At 48.4% G+C, this 21,094-nt stretch overlaps 1 protein-coding gene across 4 annotated transcripts in view; it reads right to left on the bottom strand.

The window, feature by feature from the left end:
• The window catches only part of LOC140396128 (UPF0606 protein KIAA1549), a 347,260-nt gene extending 329,680 nt beyond the window's left edge, over positions 1–17,580 (bottom strand). For 3 of the 4 annotated variants that reach the window (XM_072484278.1, XM_072484281.1, XM_072484279.1), the window contains exon 1: positions 17,389–17,580. In XM_072484278.1, coding sequence (XP_072340379.1) covers positions 17,389–17,542 — 154 coding nt within the window. In that variant the 5' untranslated portion in view covers positions 17,543–17,580. The remainder of the gene's footprint in view (positions 1–17,388) is intronic. The other variant, XM_072484280.1, reaches the window with a different exon arrangement.
• Between the last annotated feature and the right edge of the window lie 3,514 nt (positions 17,581–21,094).

Below are 21,094 nucleotides of genomic sequence, written 5' to 3'. Positions count from 1 at the left end.
GCCGGATTGCAGTGGATCCTTTAGAACAGTGGCAAGGAAGGCAAGCAAAAACCAAGATGGCGTCGGAAGGTGGCAGTTTAACATGGGGCCCTGAACAACAGGAGTTCTTGAAATGCTGCGTGGAAGAGCTCAAAAAGGAAATGAAGAAAGAGCTGTTGGCCCCGATACTACAGGCGATCGAAGGGCTAAAGGAGGAACAAAAGACCCAGGAGCGGGAGCTTCGGGTCGTGAAGGCAAAGGCAGCCGAGAATGAGGACGACATACAGGGCCTGGTGGTGAAGACGGAGATGCATGAGGCACATCAGAAACGATGTGTGGAAAGGTTGGAGGCACTGGAGAACAACGCAAGGAGGAACAACCTGAGGATTCTTGGTCTTCCTGAAGGTGCGGAGGGAGTGGACGTCGGGGCATATGTGAGCACAATGCTGCACTCGTTAATGGGAGCGGAGGCCCCGGCGGGTCCGTTGGAGGTGGAGGGAGCATACAGAGTGATGGAGCGAGGACCGAGAGCAGGAGAAATTCCCAGAGCCATAGTGGTGAGATTCCTCCGTTTTAAGGATAGAGAAATGGTCCTTAGATGGGCAAAGAAAACTCGGAGCAGTAAATGGGAGAACGCGGTGATCCGCGTTTATCAAGACTGGAGTGCGGAGGTGGCGAGAAGGAGGGCGAGCTTTAATCGGGCCAAGGCGGTGCTTCATAAAAAGAAGATAAAATTTGGAATGCTGCAACCGGCAAGACTGTGGGTCACATATCGAGGGAGGCACCACTACTTTGAGACGGCAGATGAAGCGTGGACTTTTATTGTGGAAGAAAAACTGGAATGAGCGGGTTATTAAAAAGAACGTTTGAACAAAGTGGTGGGGCGAATGTGGGGGGCGAAGAGGGGGGTTAAAAAGGGGGGAAAGAGGAGTTTTATGTACTAATCCTGCGATGTGGTAACTTTTCTCTCTTCCACAGGTGGTGATGGGGGAGGAGGGGAGGTGGAGGAGATGGGGCATTGGCCATTGGGGGCGGGGCCAAGGGAGAAGCGCGGGCTTGGTTCCCGCGCTATGATAATCATGGCGGGAATAGAGAAGCAGGAAGGAGGGGGCGTCGCACGGTGCGAGCCGAGGTCACGGGGGGAAGCCGAGGTCGGCCAGAGTTTGCTGACTTCTGGGAGCAACATGGGGGGAGTAATTACGCTAGCGGGGGATCTAGCGAGGGGGGTGGGAGGGAGGAATTACTGGGTTGCTGCTGCTGGGGAGAGGGGGGAGCTGGTATGGGAGGGGATGGGCGGGGGGGGCACCGCCTGGGGGAGATACAGCTGCGTGGGAACCGGGTGAGGAGCTGGAAAAAGGGGATGGCTAATCGACAGGGGGGGGGGGTAGGAAGCCCCCCCAACCCGGCTGATCACGTGGAACGTGAGAGGGCTGAACGGGCCGATAAAGAGGGCACGGGTACTCGCACACCTTAAGAAACTTAAGGCAGATGTGGTTATGTTACAGGAAACGCACCTGAAACTGATAGACCAGGTTAGGCTACGCAAAGAATGGGTGGGGCAGGTGTTCCATTCGGGGCTAGATGCGGAAAACAGGGGGGTGGCTATATTAGTGGGGAAGCGGGTAATGTTCGAGGCAAAGACTATAGTGGCGGATAACGGGGCCAGATACGCGATGGTGAGTGGCAAACTACAGGGGGAGACGGTGGTTTTGGTAAACGTATATGCCCCGAACTGGGATGATGCCAATTTTATGAGGCGGATGCTAGGACGCATTCCGGACCTAGAGATGGGAAAGTTGATAATGGGGGGAGATTTTAATACGGTGTTGGAACCAGGGCTGGATATGTCGAAGTCCAGGACTGGAAGGAGGCCGGCAGCAGCCAAGGTACTTAAAGATTTTATGGAGCAGATGGGAGGTGTAGACCTGTGGAGATTTAGCAGACCTAGGAGTAAGGAGTTCTCGTTTTTCTCCTATGTCCATAAAGTCTACTCGCGAATAGACTTTTTTGTGCTGGGAAGGGCGTTGATTCCGAAGGTGAGGGGAACGGAGTATACGGCTATAGCCATTTCGGATCACGCTCCACACTGGGTAGACTTGGAGATAGGGGAGGAAACAGGAGGGCGCCCACCCTGGAGAATGGACATGGGGCTAATGGCAGATGAGGGGGTGTGTCTAAGGGTGAGGGGGTGCATTGAAAAGTACTTGGAACTCAATGATAATGGGGAGGTCCAGGTGGGAGTGGTCTGGGAGGCGCTGAAGGCGGTGGTTAGAGGGGAGCTGATATCAATAAGGGCACATAAAGGGAAGCAGGAGAGTAAGGAACGGGAGCAGTTGCTGCAAGAACTTTTGAGGGTGGACAGACAATATGCGGAAGAGTGGAGTGGAGGAGGGACTGTACAGGGAAAGGCAAAGGCTACATGTAGAATTTGACTTGCTGACTACGGGCACTGCAGAGGCACAATGGAGGAAGGCACAGGGTGTACAGTACGAATATGGGGAGAAGGCGAGCAGGTTGCTGGCACACCAATTGAGGAAAAGGGGAGCAGCGAGGGAAATAGGGGGAGTGAGGGATGAGGAAGGAGAGATGGAGCGGGGAGCGGAGAGAGTGAATGGAGTGTTCAAGACATTTTATAAAAAATTATATGAAGCTCAACCCCCGGATGGGAGGGAGAGAATGATGGGCTTTTTGGATCGGCTGGAATTTCCCAAGGTGGAGGAGCAGGAAAGGGTGGGACTGGGAGCACAGATCGAGGTAGAAGAAGTAGTGAAAGGAATTTGGAGCATGCAGGCGGGAAAGGCCCCGGGACCGGATGGATTCCCAGTCGAATTCTATAGAAAATATGTGGACTTGCTCACCCGGTATTGACGAGGACCTTTAATGAGGCAAAGGAAAGGGGACAACTGCCCCCGACTATGTCTTAAGCAACAATATCGCTTCTCTTAAAGAAGGAAAAGGACCCGCTACAATGCGGGTCCTATAGACCTACTTCCCTCCTAAATGTAGATGCCAAGATCCTGGCCAAGGTAATGGCAATGAGAATAGAGGAATGTGTCCCGGGGGTTGTCCACGAGGACCAAACTGGGTTTGTGAAGGGGAGACAGCTGAACACGAATATACGGAGGCTGTTAGGGGTAATGATGATGCCCCCACCAGAGGGGGAAACGGAGATAGTAGTGGCGATGGATGCCGAGAAAGCATTTGATAGAGTGGAGTGGGATTATTTGTGGGAGGTGTTGAGGAGATTTGGTTTTGGAGAGGGGTATGTTAGATGGGTGCAGCTGTTGTATAGGGCCCCGATGGCGAGCGTGGTCACGAATGGACGGGGATCTGCATATTTTCGGCTCCATAGAGGGAAAAGGCAGGGATGCCCTCTGTCCCCATTATTGTTTGCACTGGCAATTGAGCCCCTGGCGATAGCGTTGAGGGGTTCCAAGAAGTGGAGGGGAGTACTTAGAGGAGGAGAAGAACACCGGGTATCTCTGTATGCGGACGATTTGTTACTATATGTGGCAGACCCGGCGGAGGGGATGCCAGAAATAATGCGGATACTTGGGGAGTTTGGGGATTTTTCAGGGTATAAATTGAAAATGGGGAAAAGTGAGTTGTTTGTGGTGCATCCAGGAGAGCAGAGTAGAGAAATAGAGGACCTACCGTTGAGGAAGGTAACAAGGGACTTTCGCTACCTGGGGATCCAGATAGCCAAGAATTGGGGCACATTGCATAGGTTAAATTTAACGCGGTTGGTGGAACAAATGGAGGAGGATTTCAAGAGATGGGATATGGTATCCCTGTCACTGGCAGGGAGGGTGCAGGCGGTTAAGATGGTGGTCCTCCCGAGATTCCTCTTTGTGTTTCAGTGCCTCCCGGTGGTGATCACAAAGGCTTTTTTTTTTTTAAAGGATTGAAAAGAGCATCATGGGTTTTGTGTGGGCCGGGAAGACCCCGAGAGTGAGGAAGGGATTCTTACAGCGTAGCAGGGATAGGGGGGGGGCTGGCACTACCGAGCCTAAGTGACTATTATTGGGCCGCTAATATTTCAATGGTGAGTAAGTGGATGGGGGAGGAGGAGGGAGCGGCGTGGAAGAGATTAGAGAGGGCGTCCTGTAGGGGGACTAGCCTACAGGCTATGGTGACAGCCCCATTGCTGTTCTCACCGAGGAACTACACCACAAGCCCGGTGGTGGTGGCTACACTGAAGATTTGGGGACAGTGGAGACGGCATAGGGGAAAGACTGGAGCCTTGGGGGGTCCCCGATAAGAAACAACCATAGGTTTGCCCCGGGGGGAATGGATGGGGGATATGGAATGTGGCAAAGAGCAGGAATAACGCAACTGAAAGATCTGTCTGTGGATGGGAAGTTCGCGAGTCTGGGAGCGCTGACCGAGAAATATGGGTTGCCCCAAGGGAATGCATTCAGGTATATGCAACTGAGGGCTTTTGCGAGGCAACAGGTGAGGGAATTCCCGCAGCTCCCGACACAAGAGGTGCAGGACAGAGTGATCTCAAAGACATGGGTGGGGGATGGTAAGGTGTCAGATATATATAGGGAAATGAGGGACGAAGGGGAGACTATGGTAGATGAACTAAAAGGGAAATGGGAAGAAGAGCTGGGGGAGGAGATCGAGGAGGGGCTGTGGGCAGATGCCCTAAGCAGGGTAAACTCGTCGTCCTCGTGTGCAAGGCTAAGCCTGATTCAGTTTAAGGTATTACACAGCGCGCATATGACTGGAGCACGGCTCAGTACATTTTTTGGGGTGGAGGATAGGTGTGCGAGGTGCTCGAGAAGCCCAGCAAATCATACCCATATGTTTTGGTCATGCCCGGCACTACAGGGGTTTTGGATGGGGGTGACAAAGGTGCTTTCAAAAGTAGTGGGGGTCCGGGTCGAACCAAGCTGGGTGTTGGCTATATTTGGGGTTGCACAAGAGCCGGGAGTGCAGGAGGCGAGAGAGGCCGATGTTTTGGCCTTTGCGTCCTAGTAGCCCGGCGCAGGGTATTGCTAATGTGGAAAGAAGCCAAGCCCCCGGGGGTGGAGACCTGGATAAATGACATGGCAGGGTTTATAAAGCTAGAGCGGATTAAGTTCGTTCTAAGGGGGTCGGCTCAAGGGTTCACCAGGCGGTGGCAACCGTTCGTCGAATACCTCGCAGAAAGATAGATGGAATGGAAAAAAGAAGGCAACAGCAGCAGCCCAGGATCGGAGGGGGGGGGGGGAGGAACCAGAAGGACTCTCAGGGTTGTTAATATATACTGTATAATATGTATAGGTCGTTGCTACAGATAATTATATATTGGACTGTTAAATTATATTTTTGGAGAGTGTTACTTGTGATAAAGGCAGTTGCCAATTAGGGTTAGTTTTCATTTTTGTTATTTATTATTTATTCATTTTCTGTTTATAAAATAGGTCATTGTTATTTGTGTTGTTATAATATTGTGTAAAGGATGCACAATGTACTGTGTTGGTTGACCAAAAATTTTCAATAAAATATTTTTTTTTTTTTTTTAAAACGTGCTCTCATCAAGCTGCGGCCTTGACAGTTCCACCATTGTTCAATATCCCTTGACACACGCAGAGTCTTAACTGGCAACTTCAGCACCTTGTCCCTTTCAAATTTTGAATCCTCATGGTTTTCAGGTAGACAGTTCAGGTTAGGTAGTTCAAGTAGGTGTGCCACCACGCCAATGCAGCATCTAGCCCATCAAACCAGCAAGGGCAGCATGGTGGCACAGTGGTTAGCATTGCTGCCTCACAGCTCCAAGGACCCGGGTTCAATTCTGGCCTCGGGTGGCTGTGTGTGTGGAGTATACACTTTCTCCCAGTGTCTCCGCAGGTTTCCTCTGGGTGTTCGGTTTCCTCCCACAGTCCAAAGGTGTGCAGGTTAGGTGGATTGGCCATGCTAAATTGCCCTTAGTGTCGAAAAGGCTAGGTGGTGTTATGGGGATAGGGTGGAAACGAGGGCTTAAGTAGGGTGTCCTTTCTAAGAGCCGGTGCAGATTCGATGGGCTGAATGGCCCCCTTCTGCACTAAATTCTATGATGAAGTTATTTCACTTACCTAATAAAAATTCATGCATGGCACTGATCGATAGCAAGGAGCGATATTGGACCAGAAAGCATAGAATCTCTGTGGGTAGAGTTGAGGAATCGCAAAGGTAAAAATACCCTGATGGGAGTTATGTACAGGCCCTCTAGCAGTAGTCAGGATGTGGGGCAGAAAATAAATCAGGAGATAAGAAAAGGCATGTAAAAAAGGCAATATTACAATAATCATGGGGGGGGGGGGGGGGGGGGGTCTTCAATAAGCAGGTGGACTGGGAAAATCAGGTTGATAGTGGATCCCAAGAAAAGGAATTTGTGGAAAAAGATTTTTTTGGGAGCAGCTTGTGGCAGAGCCTACTAGGGAACAGGCAATTCTGGATTTGGTGATGTGTAATGAGGCAGACTTGATTAGGGAACTTAAGGTGAAGGAACCCTTGGGAAGCAGTGACCACAATATGTTAGAATTTACCCTGCAGTTTGAGAGGGAGGAGCTGGAATCAGATGTAATGGTATTACAATTAAATAAGGGTAACTACAAAGACATGAGGGAGGAGCTGGCCAGAGTTGATTGGAAAAGGAGCCCAGCAGGGAAAATAGTGGAACAGCAATGGCAGGAGTTTTGGGAGGTTATTCGGGAGGCACAAATTCATCCCGAGGAGCAGCAAACATGCTAAGGGGAGGACAAGGCATCCATGGCTGACAAGGGAAGTCAAGGACAGCATAAAAGTTTTTTTAAAAGCATACAAAGTGGCGAGAATTAGTGGAAAGCCAGGAGGATTGGGAAGCCTTTAAAAGCAAGCAGAGGACAACTAAAAAAGCAATAAGGGAGAAGATGAAGTATGAGTGCAAGCTAGCTAGTAATAGGAAGATAGGAAGAGTTTTATTCAATATATAAAAGGTAAGAGAGAGGCAAAAATAGACATGGGCCACTGGAAAATATGGCTGGAGAAGTAATAATAGGAAACAAAGAAATGGCAGATGAACTGAATAGTTACTTTGCATCAGTCTTCACGATGGAAGACACCAGTGGGATGCCAGAGCTCGAGGAGAGCCCCGGGGGCAGAGAAGAGTGCAGTGACAATTACTAAGGAGAAGGTTCTGGGGAAACTGAAAGGTCTGAAGGTGGATAAATCACCTGGACCAGATGGACTACACCCCAGGATTCTAAAAGAGATAGCTCAGGAGATTGTGGAGGCATTGGTGATGCTCTTTTAGGAATCACTGGAGGCAGGAAGGGTCCCAGAGGATTGAAAAGTGGCTGATGTAACACCCCTGTTTAAGAAGGGAGGGAGGTAGAAGACGGGAAATTATAGGCCGGATAGCCTGACTTCGGTCATTGGTAAGATTTTAGAGTCCATTATTAACAATGAGATCGTGGAGTTCTTGGAAGTGCATGATAAAATAGGACTGAGTCAGCACTGCTTCATCAAGGGGAGGTTATGTCTGACAAATCTGTTAGAGTTCTTTGAGGAAGTAACAAGGAAGCTAGACAAAGGAGAACTAGTGGACATGATTTATTTAAATTTCCAGAAGGCCTTTGGCAAGGTGCCGCATAGGAGACTGTTAAATAAGTTTATGAGCCCATGGTGTCAAGGATAAGATCCTGGCATGGATGGAGGATTGACTGACTGGCAGAAGATAGACAGTGGGGATAAAGGGGTCATTTCAGGACGGCAGCCGGTGACTAGTGGTGTACCTCAGGGGTCGGGTCTGGGGCCACAGCTTTTCACAATATACATTAATGATCTGGAGGAAGGAACTGAAGGCACTGTTGCTAAGTTTGCAGATGATACAAAGAACTTTGGAGAGGCAGGTAGAATTGAGGAAGCAGGTGGGCTGCAGAGGGACTTGGACACGCTAGGAGAGTGGGCAAGGAAGTGGCAGATGGAATACAATGTGGAAAAGTGTGAGGTTATGCACTTTGGAAGGAGAAATGGAGGCATAGACTATTTTCTAAATGGGAAGATGCTTAGGAAATCAGAAGCACAAAGTATCCTTGTTCACGATTCTCTTAAGGTTAATGTGCAGGTTCAGTCGGCAGTTAGGAAGGCAAATGCAATGTTAGCATTCATGTCGAGAGGGCTAGAATACAAGACCAGGAATGTACTTCTGAGGCTATACAAGGCCCCATTTGGAGTATTGTGAGCAGTTTTGGGCCCCGTATCTAAGGAAGGATGTGCTGGCCTTGGAAAGGGTCCAGAGGAGGTTCACAAGAATGATCCCTGGAATGAAGATCTTGTTGTATGAGGAACGGTTCAGGACTCTAGGTCTGCACTCTTGGAGTTTAGAAGGATGGGGGGGGGGGGGGGGGAAATCTTATTGAAACTTACAGGATACTGCATAGCCTGGATAGAGTGGACATGGAGAGGATGTTTCCACTTGAAGGAAAAACTAGAAGCAGTGGATACAAGCTCAGACTAAAGGGACGATCCTTTAAAACAGATGAGGAGGAATTTCGTCAGCCAGAGGGTGGTGAATCTGTGGAACGCTTTGCCGCAGAAGGCTGTGGAGGCCAAATCACTGAGTGTCTTTAAGGCAGAGATAGGTAGGTTTTTGATCAATAAGGGAATCAGGGGTTATGGGGAGAAGGCAGGAGAATGGGGTTGAGAAAAATATCAGCCATGATTGAATGGCGGAGCAGACTCGATGGGCCGAGTGGCCTAATTTTGCTCCGATGTCATATGGTCTTATGATCAAAATGCAAGTTCTTGGACAGCCAGATTTGACACACTGCAGACAGCATGGAAAAATAGGCCTAAGGACACCAAGGGTTGTGGACAAGGGTGAAAGCGGATGTTCTCGCCTTTGCCTCACTAATAGCCTGGAGGAGAGTTCTGCAGGGATGGAGATCCTCTGCTCTACCCAGTGCATCAGTCTGATTGGATGACTTTATGGAATTTTTATATCTGGAGAAGGTCAAGTACATCGTCAGGGGGTCAGTCAAGGGGTTCTACCTGAGGGGGCAGCCATTCATTTCCTACATGAAAGAATTAATCACCATCAGTTGTTTGGGGGCGGGGGGGGGGGGGGGGGGGGGTAGGTCTCATCGCTGGGGAAAGGATGCTTCTTTCCTGGGTGGGCTTTGCATGGTTGGTTGTTTTTTTCTAATGCTGCATTTCAAAATATTGGGTTTTCCATGTCGTTACTGTGTATTTTGTTTGTTATAGAATTACAACAGGGCAGAAGGCCGTTCGGCCCATCGAGTCTGCAACGACCTCCAAAAGAGCACCTTACCGAGGCACACTCCCCCCACCCCACCCCCATAACCTCACCTAACCTTTGGACACTAAGGGGCAATTTAGCATGGTCAATCCACCTAAGCTGCATACCGTTCGACTGTGGGAGGAAACCAGAGCAGGAGGAAACCCACGCAGACAAGGGGAAAACTTGCAAACTTCACAAAGACAGGCATCCGAGGCCAGAATTGAACCCGTGTCCCTGACACCGTGGCACCATGCCGCATAAATGAAAATTCTTTAATAAAATACATTATTTTTTTAAAAGGACACCAAAGCTGGGAAAATGGAGAGGGAGGGGAGATTCGCAGATGGCCAGAATCAGAGAACCACAGCACATATAACAAAATACATGGCTGTAGCAAACTCTAACAGTGTGGTTGAGGCAGACCATTCCAGAATTGAGGAGGGTGACAAGTTGGTTAATTTCAATATATTAAGTTTGCACATTCTCCCCGTGTTTGTGGGTAGGTGGGTGGATTGGCCATGCTAAATTGCCCCTTAATTGGAAAAAAAAGGAATTGGGCGCTCTAAATTTTTTTTTTTTTTAAATGTTTTAAATAAAAAAATGTCAGCTTATTAGCAGTTAGCCCATATAGATGAATCAACAGGAACTGGTACAGGAAGGCTCCAAGCAAGTGAATTTCAACAAGCTTGTGGGAGATCAGAATGAGTCAGGCACAGAAAATGGTACAGCAATGAAGACTAATATGCAATAATAAAACAGGAAGAGTTTTGGCAGCAGTGGAGTGATGGAGCGAAAGAAGTGGACAATACTGAAGCTGGAGGTAAGCAATGCTCAGTTGCAAAATTTTGCACAGCTTAATGTAAACTATGCCAGTGATTCGAGCTGGTGCTAAAGTCAATGTTCACAGAGTAAAGTTTTAGATATGGTTTTTAACAATAGTCTCTGTGTTATCAATACTCAGCTAGTGAAGATTTTACTCATCCACAACCTAACATCACAGAAGTAGTCATGGGATTGAGGGAAGTGGTGCTTTCTGTGTACTTACGAAAGCTGTTTACATGCCAGTGAATTATATTATAGTGGAATGTAGACAGTGAAGAGCAGGCCAAGAATGGATCCATCGAGAACTCAAGGTGTACCATATGGGGTCAGGAAGATAAGCAATTGAAACAGTAATGCTGGCTACCTTAGGAAGGACAAGAGAAGAATTACAAAAGAGCAGTTGCAAGGGCCTGAAAAACAGAGGACAGGTCATGCAGGGGATCAATAAGGCAAAATACACAGTCAGATGGAAAACAAGGAGCAAGGTAGACGGAAGGGATTCAAACAGGCAATTTTGGCAGGGACTGGAACATGGTTGGGGCATATTGGTTCAATGAAGAGTGCAGGAGATCATGCCAGGAGTAACATCTGGCATACCGAAAAATGAGGTGTCGACCTGGTGAAGCTACAACACAGGACTACTTGTGTGCAAACAGCAAAAGCAGCAAGTAATAGACAGAGCTAAGAGATTCCACAACAAACGCATCAGATCTAAGCTCTGCAGTTCTGCCACATCCGGCCGTGAATGGTGGTGGACAATTGAACAACAACCGGGCAGGGGATTGGGCCTAGTTCTTTTGAAGGTTGTTGCAGATTCAATGAGCTGAATGGACTCCTTCTGCATTCTATGGATTCTATGACCTCACTGAGAGAGGCGGCTCTGCAAATATCCCCACCCTCAATAATGGAGGGGTCCAGCACATATGTGCAAAAGACAAGGCTAAGGCATTCGCAACAATCTTCAGCCAGAGGTGCCAAGTGGATCATCTGTCTCCTCCAGAGATATCCAGCATCACAGATGTCAGTCTTCAGCCAATACAATTCACTCTACTGGATATCAAGAAACAACTGAAGGCACTGGCTTTGGACCCTGACAATATTCCGGCCATAGTACTGAAGACTTGTGCTCCAGAACTTGCTGCACCCCTAGCCAAGCTGTTCCAGTACAGCTACAACACTGGCATCTACGTAGCAATATGGAAAATGCCCAGGTGTGTCCTGCACGCAAGAAACATGACAATATAACTTAGCCAATTACAGCCCTATTAGTCTACTCTCCATCATCAGCAATGTGATGGAAGGAGTGATCAACAGAACTATCAAGCGGCACTTTTTAAAGAATGTTTTTATTGAGTTTTTGGTATAAATATGGACAAACAGTAGGAGACAAAAAGGGAAAAGAAAAACTAAAACTATTTACACATCGGTCGGCTTCAACTATTTACATACGTACATACATCGTAGTTTTCTTCTTCCCCTTACATTATTTACAGTAGCGGTTGCGGGTTCCAGTGTTTCGTTCCCCACCGGTTTTCTCTTTTGTTTTTTGTCCTTGGTTCAGTTTATTGCCCCTGCCCCCTTCCACCCCCTCCCCCTGTTTCTCATGGTTCTTTAGCTGGGCATGGTTGGGCTCCATGTTTCCCTGCCACCCCTCCCACTCCCCTTTCTTCCCCCACCCCCCTTTCCTTGCTGTGTCATGGCTACCCCCTCCTGTTCTTTGGCTTCTCAGTTGTTGGCTACAAACAGGTCTTGGTACAACCGAGTGAATGGTTCCCATGTTTTGTGGAAGCCTTCCTCCAACCATCGGGTGGCAAATTTAATTTTCTCCACTTGGAGAAATTCCGACAGGTCGGACAGCCAGTCTGCAGTTTTGGGTGGTGCTGCTGACTGCCAACCAAGCAGGATTCTACAGCAGGCGATTAGGGAGGCAAAGGCAAGGGCGTCAGCCCTCCTCCCCCTGAAGAGAGCTGGCTGTTCTGATACCTCGCAGACTGCCACCCTTGGGCAAGGCTCCACCCTCATCCCCACCACGTTGGGCATTGCCTCAAAGAAAGCTGTCCAAAACCCAGCAAGTCTGGGGCAAGTTCCTCGATGGACTGGACATGCCAGTCGTGGGGGAGGATAGGAGACAGGGCCTGGAAGCACTGCTAGAAGTGGGAGAAGTCATGGAGAGTATAAGCTCATGTCCAAATGCAGCAAGACCTGGACAATATTCAGGCTTGGATTGGCAAGTAGCAAGTTACATTCACATCACGCCAGTGCCAGGCAATGACCATTTCTTACAAGAGAGAATCTAACCATCACCCCTTGACATTCAATGGCATTGCCATCGGTGAATCCCCCACAATAAACATTCTGGGGGTTACCACTGATCTGAAACTGAACTGGACTAGACACATTACTACCAGAGCAGGTCAAAGGCTAGGAATCCTACATCGCGTAACTCACCTCTTGACCCCCTCTAAAGCCTGTCCACCATCTACAAGGCACAAGTCAGGAGTGTAATGGAATATTCTCCACTTGCCCGGATGAGTGCAGCTCCAGCAACACTCAAGACGCTCAACACCATCCAGGACAAAGCAGCCCGCTTGATTGCGCCCCGTTTCACAAACGGGCAGCACGGTAGCACACGTGGCTAGCACTGTGGCTTCACAGCGCCAGGGACCCAGGTTCGATTCCCCGCTGGGTCACTGTCTGTGCGGAGCCTGCACATTCTCCCCATGTCTGCGTGGGTTTCCTCCGGGTGCTCCGGTGTCCTCCCACAGTTCAAGGATGTGCAGGTTGGGTGGATTGGCCATGCTATGTTTTCCTTAGTGTCCAAAGAAGGTTTGGGGGGGGGGGGGGGGGGGGGGTGTTGGGATGGGGTGGAAGTTGGGGCTTAAGTGGGTCGGTGCTAGACTCGATGGGCTGAATGGCTTTCTTCTGCACTGTATGTTCTATGTATCAATGTATATGTATTCAACTCCCTCCACCACCACAAACAGTAGCAGCTGTGTGTACCATCTACAAGTTGCACTGCAGTAACTCCCCAAGGTTCCTTAGACACCAGCTTCCAAAACCACGACCACTACCATCTAAAAGGACAAGAGTAGTAGATACCTGGCAACCCCATCACCTGGAGATTTCCCTCCAAATCACTCAACACCCTGACTTGGAAATACATGCCGTTCCTTCACTGTCGCTGGGGCAAAGTCCTGTAACTTCCTCCCTAACCATAATGTGGGTGTACCTCAGAGACATCAGCAGATCAAGAAGGAAGCTCACCCCCAATTTCTGAAGTGCAACTAGGAATGGGAAACAAATGCTGGCCTAACCTGCGACGCCCACATCCCGTAATTGACCTGTTCAATTACCTCAGGAGGAAAGTTACCTACAGATAGACAGTAGATGGAGAGGAAGGACAGATAAAGGATGGGATCTTTGAAGAGATATTGATGATGATGGCAGCTGTTTAGTAGCGAGGGGACACCATATGAATGAAGGGAGCCATTAATAAGAAGAGTGGAGGCCAGGAAAAGGCACTTGCAGAGGAGCAGAGGTTTGAGAAAACAGGAAGTCAATCTCATGAACAGTTAGTTAACTGGGAAAGAATTATAAATTGCAAAGCAGGTGAGTGGAGGGCTGGGGGTGGTCAAGATCAAGAGAACTTTAGGAGGCAGAGTGGAATGGGGACAAGCAGCAGAAACAGTTTTACAGAAGGGTTACCTCTTAGGGATTAAGAAATACATGGCAGCACGGTGGCACAGTGGTTAGTACTGCTGCCTCTCAGTGCCGAGGTCCCTGCTCTGGGTCACTGGCCGTGTGGAGTTTGCACATTCTCCCCGTGTTTGCATGGGTTTCACCCCCACAACCCAAAAGATGTGCAGGCTAGGTAGATTGGCCACACTAAATTGCCCCTTAATTGGAAAAAATGAATTGGGTACTCTAAATTTATTTTTTAAAAGAAATGTGTGGTAATGATGCTACTTAATAGACTTGTCTTCCACATTACGAATTTTAAACAGTGGCAGTTACACGTCAATAGAACTTCAATTTACCTTTTCTTTAAAGAAACAAAACAGCATAAAGTCACTAAAAACAAGATACTAAGTAGAGTTTCATAACTGTAACCTAACCTTGAAGTTGAACATGATATTTATAAACCCCACAAGAGCAAAGATATCTGAAGCCTTCAATTAGGTAATAACATTGCAACCCAATCCATGTATTCACTATTCTACATGTATGCAGTGTTGCTATTCCATTGTTTCATTCGAGACTAACTATCTCATCAGCATTTAAAACATTGATACATGCCCAAATGCCAGGTAGGAATATGAAAAAAAAACAGGACACAATGTTATGTTAAAACTTTTTAGTCTTGGACCAATCATGCTGTAATAGTGCCTCCAAAGATGTAAATAAAATTTGTCCATTGCTGTCATGAAGCTAAAACCAAGTTTATACCACAACGTTGTTATTCCCCTCAAATGAAATTTCAGTTTTCTGCGCAGGCTCGCCTGTGAAAATTTTCAATTGATCTCACAACTTGACACCTGTGCTGACTGACAAGAGATCAACGCCCAGCTGCTGAGTTAATTTAACTGCCATATTCTGCAATATTGCCATAAATACCAATAGTTAGGAAAAAGCTCTCCCTACGGATCTAAGATGAAGCCACTGGGAGAGGACACAATAATGACACTACTTTAGATATCTCTAAAATCAATCACAATTTATTCTCTTATGAAAACTCCGGAGCTGGTCATCGATTTCAGGAAGCAAAGTGTTGTACACACCCCTGTCTGCATCAATGGTGTCCCAGGTGTACACATCACCAACAATCTATCCTGATCCACCCGGGTCGACCAAGAAAGTACAACAGCGCCTATATTTCCTCAGGAAATTCAGCATGTCAATATTGATTCTTACCACTTTTTACAGATGCACTATGGAAAGCATTCTATCTGGCTGCATCACAGCTTGGTACGGCAACTGCTCAGTCCAAGACTGTAAGAAGCTAGAAGGTCGCAAAATCAGCCCAGTCCATCACGCAAACCTGGACTCTGTCTATATCTCCCGTGGCCTCTCATAATCAAAACATAATCAAAGACCTCTCCCCTCCAGGGTATTCTCTCTTCCAACCTCTTCCACCAGTCAGAAGATACAAAAGTCTGATTCAAAGATTCAAAAACAGCTTCTTCCCCCTGCTACCAGACTCTTGAATGGCACTCTTATCTCTCCACGCATCTTCTCTACTGTGTAGCACCACACTCCATATGCTTCACCCAATGTCTATGTATCTATCATATATCCTGTTTTTCATGTATGGGTTTTCATGACTGGACTGTACACAGAACAATACTTTTCACTTTACCTTGGTACAGGTGACAATAAATCATCTAAATAGGTTACGGGGAAGAGAAGAGGATTAAGGAAATGAAGCAGATGTCTCTGGGGTGCGATTTGCAAGTTTGGAGGAAATGGGCGAGACGTATGGGCTGGTGCGGGGGGGAACGGTATATACAGGTGCGGGACTTTGCAAGGAAAGTTTTCCCCGACCTTCCCCATAGCACCTACCTCCTCGCTGTTGGAGGCGGTTCTGTCAGTGGCGAGGTTGGAGAGAGGGGGTCATCTCGGTGATTTATGGGAGGTTTCTGGAGAAGGATGGGATGTCTACGGAGGAAGAGCTGGGGGCAACACTGCAAGAGGGATGATGGTGTGAGGTGCTGCGGAGGGGGAATGCCTCGACTTCATGCGCGAGGTTGGGGCTGATACAGCTGGAGGTAGTGTACAGGACACATCTTACAGAATCAAGATGAGCCAGCTGTTCGAGGGGGTGGATGATGTCTGTGAGTGACGTGGGAGGGTTGCTGCGAACCGCGCTCATAAGCTTTGGTCCTGCCCGAAGCTGGAAAGGTTTTGGAGGACACTGTTTAGTACAATCTCAGGGGTCTTATATGTTGGTGTGGAGCCCAGTCCCCTAGAAGCCATATTCGGGGTGTTGAACCGGCCAGATCTTCAGGCAGGGGCAGATGTTTTAGCCTTCACCTCGCTGATTGCTCACAGGCGGGTCCGGTTAGGGTGGAGGTCAGCTTTTTCACCCTGCGTCTCAGCATGGCAGGGGGACCTACTGGAGATTTTGATTCTGAAGAAGGTGAAGTTTGCGCTGAGGGGTGCGAATGAGGGTTTCTACAATTGTTGGGGTTTGTTCATTATGCACTTTCAGGAATTGGACGGAATAAAAAAAAATTTAAAAAAGACAATAAATCTAAAATGAAGAACTCGTCATTCAGTACACATAAAGTCCATGAACAGTATATAGCAAATATAAGGACATTCACCTGAACAATAAGTCTCGATTTTTATCCCTTCCCCCTCTCAGCTATAACGAAAGCATAGATAACCATGCATCAGATATTTCAAAGTAAGCTTTCAAGCTGGTCAAAACTACATTCATTACACAGAAATAAACTGTACAACTAGGTTCAGGTACAATTTTGTTTCAAGTTGTCACCCTGCTCTTCTCAAGGCCAGTGACCTGGTTGCCGTACAGTTCCCTCCAGTCACCTTAACCAAGTGACATTCTGCAAGCATGATCTTGACAATGAATACTGACACTGTGAACCATTTGTCCTCATCTGATGTGCACACATCTGCCTTGGCATGACATGAGTCACTGAGCAACATTGAGAAACTGGAACTCGGGCTGATCTTTTCCACCCGTCATCCAAAGTCCAATTTTACGGTCAGATGGACTGAGATCTGCCAAGGCTGAAAAACAATCCTGGGGCATGGCTTCACGCAACATCACCACCCTGTGGATTTACTCACCCGACCACTGGCAATATTTTATTTTACGTCCAAGGTAACCAGGGCACAGCCAAAATCTTGCTTCCAAAATAAGCGCACACACAAAAAAAATCTTGTAATGAGTTGGTAGCAGATCACAATAGACTATAAGTGCCTGCAACACAACCATTTCTACCCCAACCTTCCCATAAACTTCACACAAGCGTAATAACCTTGACGAGTCCCACATTATAATGCCTCGGGGGGGGGGGGGGGGGGGGGTCACAATTAATGTGACTCACTCAGCAGACAAAAATAATAATGATTTGGGGGTGACCCACAAAGCCACATCACCGCTATTCAGAAGAAAGGTTTTAAATAATAGTTTATAACGCGGGCACGCACACAAAAGGTAGGAGCGAGATCTCAAAGCAAATAAGGAACAGAATAAACGCGTTAAGAAAAAACGAATCAATGGAACACAGAAATAAACGCTTGAGGGGCAACGCAAGGACTGGGTTTGCATTTTAAGCAATCACAGAGGGAGATTAGGGACCGCTACTTACCGGAGAGGCTGCCAGAAGCCGGGAGCCACAGGAGCAGCGAAGCCACGAGAAAGAAGGAGCTGGAGTGCCCGAGGAGACGGCATCTCACCCAGGGTCGGTACCCCGAGAATAAGGGGGAGAGGCGCCGTCGCCGCCGATCAAGGTTCCTTTCCATAGTTGATCCCCGGTGGCTCCTCTTCTTCCTCTCTCACACACACAGTGACCAGCTCGCGCACGCGCAGCCGCCCGCACGGGCTCGAGCGGAGGGGAGACGTTGCGAGCAGGCGCCGTGACGTCACCTAACCCCGAGCAAGGAGGCGCCATCCAGGCCCGCCTCTCGCGCCCGACCGTTGAGCGCGTGCCTCCCAACTCCAGGCGCCAAGCCGCCGTGTTGGAAGTTGAGGGTGGGGCGGAGGAGCGTGGTAAAACAATGAAGGATCCAAACAGGTGCGACTCCAACTGAACCCAATCTTCATCAGGGGTCTTGGGGAGAAGGCAGGAGAATGGGGATGAGAAAATATCAGCCATGATTTAATGGTGGAGCAGACTCGATGGGCCGAGTGGCCTAATTCTGCTCCTGTGTCTTATGGTCTTATCTCACCCAGTCCTGAAAGGCACCACAAGAGCCAGGGCGGCACGGTGGTTACCACCGCTGGCTCACAGCGCCAGGGACCTTGGTTCGATTCCGGCCTCTGGTGATGCGGAGTTTGCTCTTTCTCCCTGCGTCTGCATGGATTTCCTCTGGGTGCCCCGGATTTCTCCCACGGTCCAAAGATGTGCAGGTTGGGTGGATTGGCCATGCTAAATTGCCAGGGTTGTGTCCAGGGGTGTACAGGTTAGGTTACAGGTATTCGACATGGGTAGAGTGCTCTTTCAGAGGGTCGGTGCATACTCGATGGACCGAATGGCCTCCGTCTGCCCTGTAAGAATTCAATGCACCAGTTGTTCAGGAATGAAAGTCTCCATGACACAACCTAACCCTAGTCTACCTTACCCGACCACATTATACCCTCCCTTTCCCTTGCTGTCCTCTGTTAGCGGTGACAGGCTATATTTCTAGATCTTTTATTGCCTGACCACGCTGTCCCAGCAAGCAAAGCAAACACATAACCAATATTTTACAATTAACAAGCAAAGATGCTCAAAGGATGGAGAAGCGGTGGGGGTGGGGGGGGGGGGGTCGGGAGCACAATTTCCTTCCATGGTCAAAATTACTTTGATCAACCAGAATGGTTTAGAACAGTGTCCGGGGCATTGATCATGAATTCCTGGGGCTCCACGATATCCTGAAGAGCTGTCAACTCTATACCTTGTTTTTATCCTATCCTTGCACCCCCATCCCCTCAACCTCGTATTCATTCCATTTGTTTTTTTAAAAATATATTTTATTCAAATTTTTTTCCGGTCAAACAAAACAATACAAAGGTTTACCTTTTTACAACAATAAACAATATATATAACAGTGACCGTTTTAACAAATAAATAAATAATATATAAACTAAATGGCAACTGCCAATACAAAAATAATAACTCTCCAGAGATAAAATCAAACAATCCAATATACATAACCAAGTACAAATATCTATACAAAAACACTCCTGAGGACCTGCCCGAGCCCTCCCCCCCCCCCTCCCCCCTGGGTTGCTGCTGTTGCCTTCCCATTTCCTTTATCGTCCTGCGAGGTAGTCAATGAACGGTTGCCACCGCCTGGTGAACCCTTGAGCCGACCCCCTTAGTGCGAACTTTATCTGTTCTAGTTTTATAAACCCTGCCATGTCATTTATCCAGGTCTCCACGCCCGGGGGTTTGGCTTCCTTCCACATAAGCAATATCCTTCGCCGGGCTACTAGGGACGCAAAAGCCAAGACATCAGCCTCTTTCGCCTCCTGCACTCCCGGCTCTTCTGCAACCCCAAATATAGCCAACCCCCAGCCTGGCTCGACCCGGACCCCCACCACCTTCGAAAGCACCTTTGCCACCCCTACCCAGAACCCCTGCAGTGCCGGGCATCACCAAAACATGTGGGTGTGGTTTGCTGGGCTTCTCGAGAATCTCCCACACCTATCCTCTACCCCGAAAAACTTACTGAGCCTTGCTCCGGTCATATGCGCCCTGTACAAAACCTTGAACTGTATCAGGCTTAGCCTGGCGCACGAGGACGACGAGTTTACCCTACGTAGGGCATCAGCCCACCGCCCCTCCTCAATCTCTTCCCCCAGCTCTTCTTTCCATTTCCCCTTCAGCTCATCCACCATGATCTCCCCCTCGTCCCTCATTTCCGTGTATATATCCGACACCCTACCATCCCCCACCCATGTCCCTGAGATCACTCTGTCTTGAATCTCCTGCGTCGGGCGCTGCGGGAATTCCCTCACCTGTTGCCTCGTAAATGCCCTCAATTGCATGTACCGAAATGCATTCCCTTGGGGCAACCCATATTTTTCCGTCAGCGTTCCCAGACTCGCAAACGTCCCGTCTACGAACAGATCTCTCAGTTGCACAACCCCAGCTCTCTGCCATGCTCCAAATCCCCCATCTATCCTCCCCGGGACAAACCTATGATTATTTCTTATCGGGGACCGCACCGAGGCTCCCGTCCTTCTCCTATGTCGTCTCCACTGCCCCCAAATTTTTAGCGTTTTCATTCCATTTGTTGATGATTGTATAAAGACTTTCTGCTGTGACTTACATTTTCCCTTTTGCCTCCCAGCTCCCTTGTACGTGAATGAAGAATTTTTGAGGGCCTGAGCCTCAAACTGATTGCAATAACTGAAAGGTCAATAACTTAACAGAGGACACGATATTAAGGTATTTGGCAAAAAAAACGAGGTAGAGTAAGAAAATAACTTTTTATGCAATGGGTGACTGAGAATTTAGAATGCACTACCTGTAGATTTTCAGACACCCTGAAGAAAATCTGTTAAAACATACCACATGAACAAGGACATACCACAAAATGCACATAATAAGCAAGTGAACAAATTATAATATGATAGAAATATATACATGTGCATAACTTAAGTGTCAACATCCAGGCCACTATTGTGCCCTCAAAATGTCTTAATTTTCTGCTTGCGCCCATTACGCCTGGTCGCAACGCTGACATCACCAACTGATGAGAAGGTAAGCTCCTGCAAGTGATGCCCCATTGCACACAATGACATTGGCAGATGTCTTGAGGGTCCCAACCTAATTGCGGTCACCTGCACATCGCAGACTTACTGGAGGTTGTGGGATCATGGGTAGAGGGGCTGAACAGTGACCACTCACCCAGTGAGTGGTCTGAGAGGAAATCCCCAGGGGTGGCTGGTAAGTGCTCTTCCTGCTTCTTGGTGCGAATTTCCTTGTATACCTGAAGAGAAGGGGAACTATTGTAATGAACCCAATGCCAGAGTGACAAAATGCAGGGTTGTGTTGCAGATCTAAATCCCCCCATGGTGATTGCCAAACTCTCCTTGGAGGAAGCCACATGGCGGAACCATGGCAGGACTCCCAGCTTGGATGGACTCCTCCACTGTCTGCTCAAGGTGCCGCACAGTCTCTGGCATCTCCTCCACATTTAACCCCTCCCTGCCATTGCCCTGCCAGCAGGCTTATTGTGGTGAGGTCCAATTGCCCATCATCTGCTGGGGCTCAATATGGGCCTCATTCCCAACAGTCTTCCCACTTTCAGGGTCCTCAGCTGACAGTGCCTTGCTTCGCTGCTGACTTTTGTACATAACTTGGA

The sequence above is a fragment of the Scyliorhinus torazame genome, chromosome 19 (genome assembly GCF_047496885.1).
Source record: "Scyliorhinus torazame isolate Kashiwa2021f chromosome 19, sScyTor2.1, whole genome shotgun sequence".
Taxonomy (NCBI): Eukaryota; Metazoa; Chordata; class Chondrichthyes; order Carcharhiniformes; family Scyliorhinidae; genus Scyliorhinus; species Scyliorhinus torazame.
Note: the sequence above shows the minus strand (reverse complement) of the source record. Positions and strands in the feature narration are given on the sequence as shown.